The sequence below is a fragment of the Lipotes vexillifer genome, unplaced genomic scaffold (assembly GCF_000442215.2).
Source record: "Lipotes vexillifer unplaced genomic scaffold, Lipotes_vexillifer_v1.1 scaffold128, whole genome shotgun sequence".
NCBI classification, from domain to species: Eukaryota; Metazoa; Chordata; class Mammalia; order Artiodactyla; family Lipotidae; genus Lipotes; species Lipotes vexillifer.
The window spans coordinates 122,718-132,034 of record NW_006797837.1 but is presented as its reverse complement, the minus strand read 5'-3'; the positions used below and the strand labels follow the sequence as shown (position 1 = coordinate 132,034).

General features: G+C 54.2%; 1 protein-coding gene across 1 annotated transcript in view; it reads right to left on the bottom strand.

Moving 5' to 3' along the window:
- The window catches only part of GALNT17 (polypeptide N-acetylgalactosaminyltransferase 17), a 446,658-nt gene extending 437,485 nt beyond the window's left edge, over positions 1-9,173 (bottom strand). Inside the window, exon 1 of the mRNA XM_007469909.1 lies at positions 8,665-9,173. Within this exon, the coding sequence (XP_007469971.1) occupies positions 8,665-8,902 (238 nt within the window). The 5' untranslated portion in view covers positions 8,903-9,173. The remainder of the gene's footprint in view (positions 1-8,664) is intronic.
- Positions 9,174-9,317: the final 144 nt, after the last annotated feature.

The following is a 9,317-nucleotide window of genomic DNA, read 5'->3' as shown; positions in this document are numbered from 1 at the left end:
CTCTTTCTACCAGGGAGGTACAGCGCCTAACAAGCCACGTGTAACCACAAGACACCCCTCAGTAAACACTAATCACACGATTAGCCATTGTGTCGGAGGCAGGGATGGTAGGAGGCTCTTCTGGAACCTTGCTCCCTATTAACTGTCAGCACGCTCGTTTGTTGGCGTGTGGCTGTGGCCGCGGTTTATTACTCATGCATGGCAAGGCTGAGGCTCTGCAGTTAGCCATGACAGGGACATTATTAAAAGGGAAAACTTCTCTATCAGTGGCTAAACCAATTGTCATCCACATGTCAAGCAGTCTAAACACCTGCGAGGGGTAATAACGAAGGCGGAGGAAGGTCTTTCAACCAAGTGAGTCCTACATCTCTTTTTTAAGTGCTACCCTGCATTCAGAAATGCTTTCCCGGTTGAGGGAGATCTTGTCCCCGCCGTCAAAGGTCACCCTGTGGGGAGTTGGATCCCCTGATCTTTTGAGTTCCACCATCTGGTCCCCTCGGCAGAGGAAGCAGGTCCTACCCTGCAACATGGCACTCCAGCTGAATCCATGAAACGCACGAGGACCCAGATGCCTGGTAGTGGTCTCAGAAGGCTCTGCAACAGCCACAGTTGGGATAAAGCCTGCAGGCAGTGGGCTGCTGCCATGGCAGCTGGAGTGGACAGGCTTCTGTGTCATCTGAGAGCAGCAGCGGGGGAGGGGCGGGAGGAGATGGGTTTGCAGCAGAGAACCCCTCCCATCCATTACCACCACCGCCTCCCGCAGAATCCCTCCAGCCCACCCCACTTCCTCTGGCTCAGGAAGGAATGGGCGACAGAAAGGGAGACCTATCATCAGGTGCTAGACAAGCTCAGGGTCAAGCTAAGCCTGCAGAGTGTGCATCGTAAGGGCGCCAACCCCCGCCACGGTGGGTGTTTCCTTGGGAATCAGCCGATCCGGGACCAGGGGGTCACGGGGTGGATAGAGCAGAGGACAGGGGTGGACAGAGGTGAGGTGAGGACAGAGGTGAGGAGGAGCTGGTAAGAGAACTCCCGACAGGCTCGCCATAGGAGGGGCTGTCCAGGCTGGATGTGGAAGGATGGAGCCACAGGGAGGGAGAGAAAGGGGCATGGCTGGGGGGCTGAGTACACCTCAGTGAAGTTGGGGGTCCGGTGCAGAGCACCCAGGTCAGAGTGCTGAGGGCTGATTCAGATTTCCCAAAGGGAGCAACTCCAGATGCTGACTCTTAGCTGACGATATGGCCAAGGAGGGGGTCTGAGGTGAGGGGCACCTGGCATCACTGAGGATTGGAGGGCTGGTTGAGCCCTGAACCAGAGGCCTGGCTTGGTCAGCGACGCCAGAGTCTTCCACCCACTACTGGATTCTAACCCACTTTCCCGCCTATTCGCACACACACTAAACCCCAACACAGCATCAGTCTCCTTACATCAGTGCAGTGACCTCTCACCCAACAGCTCCCCACGTCTACAGAACTACATCCAAACCAGCCTGAGACTGAAGCCTGGCTGGGTCCAACCTCCACTGAGTCCTCTGAACAAGTTTCACTTGTTCCTTGTGTCCTCACACACATCTCTGCCTCTACCCATCCCCCTTGCCAGTTGCCCTGCAGATTCCCAGTCCTGGGCCCTGACCATCTTCTATGATTTGCTTCCACATCAGGTCCCCAGGTGGTGTCACTGCCTGGGTCCTCTGTTCCATGTGTTAAAACTTCTGAGTTCTGTCGTTCTTGTTCAGCAGAGGTTGGTGAAGAACCTACTGCTTGCCAGGTCAAGTCTCACCACCCCCATACTCATTTAATATTCCTCTGAGATCTAGCATATACCTGGTAAAACTACAAACGCATCCTTCCAACTGGACCACAGATGTCTAAGTATATGTGTGGCATCTGCATCTCTCTGCATCCCGGCATCTAGCCTACACCCAGCAGTGAGGAAGTGCTCACAAACACATGGAAATGGCCAACATTTCTGTAATGGGATTTGACACGTAGAGGCTACCATTTCTTCTCCCCAGCCTCAAGAGTGATCATCCAAAGACACCATCATTATAAGCAGAAGACGGAGAGGAAGAAGGAGGAAGGAAACAGAATTCAGCCTCAGACAAACGCATGGAAGAGAGAAGGATCCCACGTTAATTCAGAGTCTAAGCAACTTTGAGGGAAAAGGAACCCCCCCCCACCGCCCCGTCTTGAGATTTACATCTCAGGTAACAACAACCACACACTGCCTCAATGTAGCACAACTGTTCATGCATTCATTCCCGAAATGTCTGCTGAGCACCTACTCTGGGCCAGGGCAGTTCTCGGCATCAAAGAGACGACGGGGGGGCGGGGGGGGCAAGCAAGCAAGATCCCTTCCTTCAAAGAGTGAGCATCCTCCCAGCTGCCACGCATCAGGCCCCATGGCTCATGCTGTACATTTTGAATCCCAATTCATCCTGACTCACAGTGACCCCATTTCACAGCTGAGAGGTGGGGAGGCTGGCCCAAGGTCACACAGCTAATAAGTGACAGAACCAGAAATCAAACCTAGTCTGCCTGCCACCCAAGAGGACACCCTTTCTTCCAATATTCTATTCTTTTGTTTGTTTGTTTTTGTCTGCATTGGGTCTTCATTGCTGCACGCAGGATTTCTCTAGCTGTGATGAGCACGGGCTACTCTTCATTGCGGTGCGCGGGCTTCTCATTGCGGTGGCTTCTCTTGTAGCGGAGCACAGGCTCTAGGCGCACAGGCTTCAGGAGTTGTGGCACGTGGGCTCAGTAGTTGTGGCTCACGGGCTCTAGAGTGCAGGTTCAGTAGTTGTGGTGCACGGGCTTAGTTGCTCCACGGCATGTGGGACCTTCCCGGACCAGGGCTTGAACCCGTGTCCCCTGCATTGGCAGGCGGATTCTTAACCACTGTGCCACCAGGGAAGTCCCAATATTCTATTCTTAAAGGCTCAGAGGTTTCTGACCTTAGGTGTTTCTTCACTCAACTCGGGCTTCACTGTGCCCACATTCCACCTCCCCGTTGTCACTCTTAGCTCTAATTACGGAGCCGTCTTCCCGTCCACAAAGGACCCTCCCGATTTGGCAACAGCAAAGGTCAGGGTGTTGGAGTTCTTCCCCGAGAATGACACTGGTGGCCTCTCCCCGCTACCTCTGGGCCGGGCAGGCGGCAGGTGCCCCCGCTGGCAGGGTGCCTGTCACACACACTGGCCAACACAGATGTGCCTGTATCTGAGGGTTTTCCAAGAACTGGGCTCCCCATCTCTCCAGGAGCCACCAGATGTGATCAGTCCATCAGAGGTAAAAGAAGTGAGCGTCCCTCCGGCGCCCAGGCTCTAGCTCTGCTGACCAGGCTTCCACACACCTGAGCCCCTGCCGGCCACCAGGCCCTGATGAAGGTCTGCACGCAACACCTAAGGCTCGCACTGCCCTGGTTTCCTTCTGATGCTCACTCCAAGGAGGGATTTTAATACGAACATGCACCCTCCGCCCTCTCCCCCTTTACCTCCTTCCCATTGGAAACGCTGGTACATTCCGGCTCAATAGTCTATATAAGCATATGTATATTCCAGGAAAGAGGAAACAGCTCAGGGCCAGCTCTGGCATCCAGGAAGAGATGCTTTCAACAAACGATCCCTCTCCTTCTGACGCCAACTGGGAGGCCCACAGAGCACATCTCTGCCTCTCTCCCTCTGCACCAACTCACTTTCCCCGCCTGGTGGGCTTGGCTGATGTGGCAGGCTGGGTGGGCTGCATGTGGGTTGTTTGGGAACGTGTTGGTTTTCTGCAGCTCCGACTCCAGCTTCATCTGCCTGTGTGGCTTGGAGGCAGGACTGGGCTGGGTAATTCTGACTTCTCTCCATGCCTGCAAAGATATTCAATTTCTTCGAGCAACCCTACTTCTATTCGATATCCTTCTGAAAACTAAATTTGGAACCTAACCTCAATCGACTGCATTTCCTCTTACGACAGCGGGGCTCGGGGCTTACTGGACGGAGCAGCCACACGTGCCCCTGTGATTCACCGCACGGGGGTGCAGAAGAGGGAGGGGGTCACCAGCCAGAACTCGGGGCTTGCATGGGGCACAGGACCTTCACCCTGCCTGCCCTATCAAGGGGATGCTGGACCTGGGAAAAGTACCGTGATATTCAGGAATCTTGACTCTGCCCCTCACTGGCTGTGTCATCCTGGCTAAGTCACACAGCATCTCTGTGTCTCACTTTTCTCAGCTCGAAAATGAGAGAAACCAGTAACTTCCTCAGAATGTGACAGACAGCCAAAAGCCCTGTACAGAGTTACACGGGAATTCTAACAAGAAATCTATCCCTGTGTCCATTTTCCTTATGCCAGTACAAAGCCACCATTTAAAACAAAAAAAATTTAACACGGTATTATTTTGTTCTGTATAATCGTTTTGGATTTTCCAAAATTTCCACAATAAAACATGAATTAATTTCATTCTAGAGAGAGAAAGGAACATAAAGCCATCATGTTAGAAAATCACACATTCAAAGGAAACATACTGAAACGTGCTGGTCCCTAACCTGGGGACTGTTTCACTTCCAGGGTCCTCCCAAGGATCTGATGCTCTTTAGTCAGGATCTGGTGAAGGACCAGAGCAGCCTCAAGATGGCACAGGCAAGATGGCGGGGACAGGATGGCACCGGCAAGATGGCCACCTCGCACTCAGTCCCCCCAGCTAAGTCTTCCCAACTCCTTCCCCTCACCACATCCACCCAACCCAATCCAGCCTTTACAATGTCAAGGTTATTTCCTCTGTGGCTATCATTTACCTCCTAAAACTAGCTCCCATCCAATTAATCAACCAATACACCTTTGGTGCCCACATTATGTACAAGGTGCTGTGACACATGCTGAAGGATGGAGGTGGTATTAAATAACCCAATATATGGTTCGAGACCTTAAAAAGCCTGCAGTCCAGTTCTGGAGTCAAAAGATAAAGCCACCGAGGCACAAAAGTCAAAGCCATGGGTGCAAGACAAGAAAGCTTCAAGCGCCTTGGAGCAGGGAGAGCTCAGACCGTGTGGCTTGGCACCACTGCCCACCCCCAGGTGGTGACCTTGAGCCAAGCTTTAAAGGATGGATGGATGCAGAAAGGAGGCAGGGAGAGCAAACCAGGACAGCTAGCACTTCTCAAAGACGGGATCTGAAACGTGGAGGCTACAATCGTAAGACAAATGCAGGGTTATTTCAGCAAGGAGATCAGTCTTGCTCGAAGAGGCCGAGGCACTGGGCCAGGGCCGGAACATGGGTGGGGGGGCGGGCAGCGGGCCTGACTGTCAGCCTCCAGGCTTGACCACGGTTCCTTAGGAAACACAAAACCACCGGAAGGTCTTGGGCCCTTTGGAAGCGGTGCTTTCCATGCAGACAGCTGGAAACACAGAAAGGAGGGGTGGCAGGGCCCTGGGTTAAAGGGTCCTGCACCAACAGTGAGGGGGCAGCAGACGCGGCCTCACGGAAAGAATGCAAGGGCAGGTGCAAGAGAGTCTGGAGGGACAAAAATGAACTCATCTCTGTGTGCTTTCCCCTCCATACCAGCTTTTCCACTTTCCCTTTCATGTGTCATTTTCAGCCTATATTAAGAAAAACAAAACCATAAAAACGTGTAACTGATTTTCAAAAGGCAGGCACCAAGAGTCTTAGCGGAGAGGCCAGTTCTGAGGAAGTCTGGGTCATCCCTGCCCCCCCACCCCAGCCCAGGGGCCCCTCTCAGGACACCCAAGGAAACCGTTCCAGGAGTGAGAGAACACTGGAGATGGCTGTGCTCTGTCCCTCCTGCTTGAACTTCATAAGGGTCCACTGGAAAGGTCTGAGAAATCGGAGCCAACATTAAAACACCAGCTCCCACTTGGTACCTGAGGGGCTGGACCCAAGTGTCTCTGTTCCTCCTGTATGCCCAGTGCCCAGCTCTCTCAAGCCCTCCATTAATTCCTGAGGAATAAAGAGCACCAAGGTCAAGGTTACCTTCTTCAGCAGCAAGAGGTGGAGACAGGCTGCAGAGCAAGTGGACGCGGGAATCCAGGTCCCATCTCCCAGGCACCCGCCTCCCCTGGCACTCTCCCGCCACAGCAGGAGACCGCGGCAGGCCTACAGTATCAACAGGTGGGGCACGCTTTACGCAAAACTAGCACAGGCAGAGGATGGAGCGCTGGGGGGTGGGGTGGAGATCAGGAAGGTCGTTACAAATGACACTGGTCAGCCAGGAAGAGAACAGCTACCTTGGTTACAGCTTGAATTCCTGGCTTGCCCAGGAAAAGTTCTCAACCCAGCCTTCCTCAGAGACTGCGAGTAAAGAAAACTCATCTTCCCACCCCACCACACCCAACCCAACCCAACCCAACCAGTCCCAAGTGGCGGACATCCCCAAACCCCCAGGGAATCGCTTACCAGGCAGAGGAGTATACAAGGAAAGAAACCGAACCCCAGCCCATCTGAAGCAAACTCACAGCTTCCCAGAAGTCCCCACCCCCACTCCAACCAACAGGCAAATGGATTTTCCTCCTTACTCTGCCCGGCATAGGCAGTAGAGGGCACTGGGCCATGGTCCAGGCCACAAGCTTGTCAGAGATGCAAAGTCTCAGGTCCCCACCGACACACACCAAAGGTTGAGACACGCCAGTGCAGCAGCTGAGAACCTCAATCCTGGAAGCAGACTGTCCAAGTTCAATTCCCAGCTCTGTCACCCCCTAGCTGGGTGGCTGTGAGCAAGCAACTTAGGGGGAAGGATCAGCACCCATCTCCTAGGGTTGCTGGAAAGACTTAACGAGTCCCTGCATCTTAGTGGCACTTAGTAAATACCCTTTAGAATTTTATTATTCTTATTTGGGGCACTGGGTGGGTGGGGGTATATCATATTTCATTTCCTAATTGAAATGACTTGTGTCCCTGGGTACAGCCTGACACTTGAGGGAACCAGCTATCTTGCACTCTCTCTTTTGGGTCTTATGGATTGGTCTATAGCACGGATCTGTGTAAAACAATAAGGCCCATCCCATAAGCATCTAATTCCTCCAGAGATGAACTGTGGGCTTTTGTTTCATTCTGTGCCTTGGGTCTTCAACACTCAGGAGAAGAGCTCCCACAAGAACCCCACAGGGGACACCTGCAGCCAGGCCACACCTACAGCTGGGCCCCGCTACCGACAAGGGGTCAGTGGGATTGCAGCGTCCCACTGCAGATACAAGTTCAAGGTATCCCCTGGATACTTGCTGAATGATATCAAGAAGACCAAGGGGTCCTTTCAGAGGGTGCTTGGAAATCTGACCCCATCCCACCAGGAAGGACCCAGAAGGGAGCATTGGAAAGCAGAAGACAATATGGTGACACCCTTCTCCCTGCCTGCCACCGGACTGGTCTCTTGCTCCAAATGCAAGTAGGACAGTAGCTGAGTCAAGTCTCACTAATGTAGAATCTTTTTGTAATCAAAATGAATACTCCTTATAACTAGGAGGAGACAGTAGATAGAAGCTGTCAAGAACACAGGCTCTTTGGTCAACCAGACATGGGGTTCTGACTCCAGACTCTACCACTTACTAGCAGCAGGACATCAGGCAACTTAGTTAACCCCTCCAAGCCTCTTTTTCTTATTTCTGATATGGGGAAAGGAAAGAACCACCCTGGACTGATGTGACCACTCAGTGAGATAATGCATTTGTAACAGTCTTGGCACTGTGTCTGGCACAATAACAATTCCACCACTAATTATTATCATTATCCTTATGACTATCAGTAGCTCTGGAATTACCATGAGGACATGAGTTAGAAGCTCAGGAAGGGAGGTGGCAGCCTTGAATCTGACTTGGACACCAGTCACATGGACCCTGGAGAGCTGTCCATACTCAAGTGAGTAATACGTTGACCTTGGGGGCAGCAAATGTCCAATGACCCATCAATTCCTGGACCAGATGTGACCAGGGTATATTAAAAGTCTCTCTCTTCTCCTGAAGCACTGAGGAGAACATTTCATATCGGACAGATTCTGACAACTATCACTGATTGGATGGCACACCTCTCTTTGCTACACTCTCTAAAAACCTGCTTCCCCAACCCACCTCAAACTTTAACAATTGCCCTCAGGCGGCTCTCTCGGGAGAATCCGAGCGTGTCTTTAATAGCAGGCTCACCAAGGCAGCTGCGGGAAGGGAGGAGTCCTCACTGCTAGCCTGCAGCCCGCCTCCTAGACAGATAACATTCCTCCAACCTACTACCGAAGCACGTTAGCTCCAGACCTGAGGCCTTGACTTTTGCAGACATTTAAGCAGGCCAGTGTCCCTCCCCTGTCCGACCCCACCAAACGTTAAGCTGTAAGAGCTCTTTCCTCCCTTAAGTCGCCTGCGCCTCCAGTCCCATTTGGCCGCGCGTCTAGTTTCCGCACTTGGGCCGGAGCGGCCAGGTAATCATTCCTGCACGCGGAGACCGGGAGCCAGCTGTGCTGACGTGTTTCCACGATAAAAGCAAACTTACAGCTGGAGAACAGAAAAGAAACGGGTAATTCTTTCCAGCAGCCCTGGCCTCCTGGCCGAGACTGAGCAGGAAGAGTAAAAGGGCGCGGGGGAGCCAGGAGGTGCTTGCCTCCCGCACCGCGCGCAGGGCCTCCGGGGTAAACCCGGTGCCCGGCCCGCCCGCGCCGAGCCCCGTGGGCATCCGCGTGCGTCCTTACCATTCAGTTGCCGGTAGACAATGTCCTCGAGCAGCGAGAGGCGCTTCAGGACCGCATCCTGTATGGGGCTGGCGCTGTGCGCGCTGAGGTTGGCCGCCTCGGCGCGCGGCCGAATCTCGTGGAAGGCGTCTCCGCTGCGCACAGAGATGGGCCGACACTTGGCCAGGAAGAGCACGAAGCCGGCCACCGCGATCAAGTTCAACACCAACAGCACTTTGACTCTTCTCAGTGAAGCCATCAAACACGCCCGGTCGGCCCTCGCCCCGGACCCGCGCCCCCTCGTGCTCCGGCGAGGCGCGGGGCAGCCGGGGACTGTGCGAGCCTCGCGCTCCGGATGGCTGGCGAGGATCCCAGCCGCTCCCGGCCCCACGGCGCGGAGGCTAGGGCAGCAGAGACGGTTGGGAGGTCCGGGCGGTCGCGGGGAGAGCTAGATGGCTCACACCGAAGGCTTCGGTCTGCAGAAGTGCTCCCAGAGATGATGCCTGCTCAGTCCACGGCGCGCGGCCCCTAGCAGGCGCCTCGGCTTCTTGGCGAAGGGCCGGGGGTCTCTCCTCTGCACCACCAAGTGGTTCGCCGCTGGACCTTGGGTCACCAGGAGCGGGGCTGCCAGCGCAGCGGACCCCCGGGGCCCGCGGGCCGGCAGGCGGGGCTGC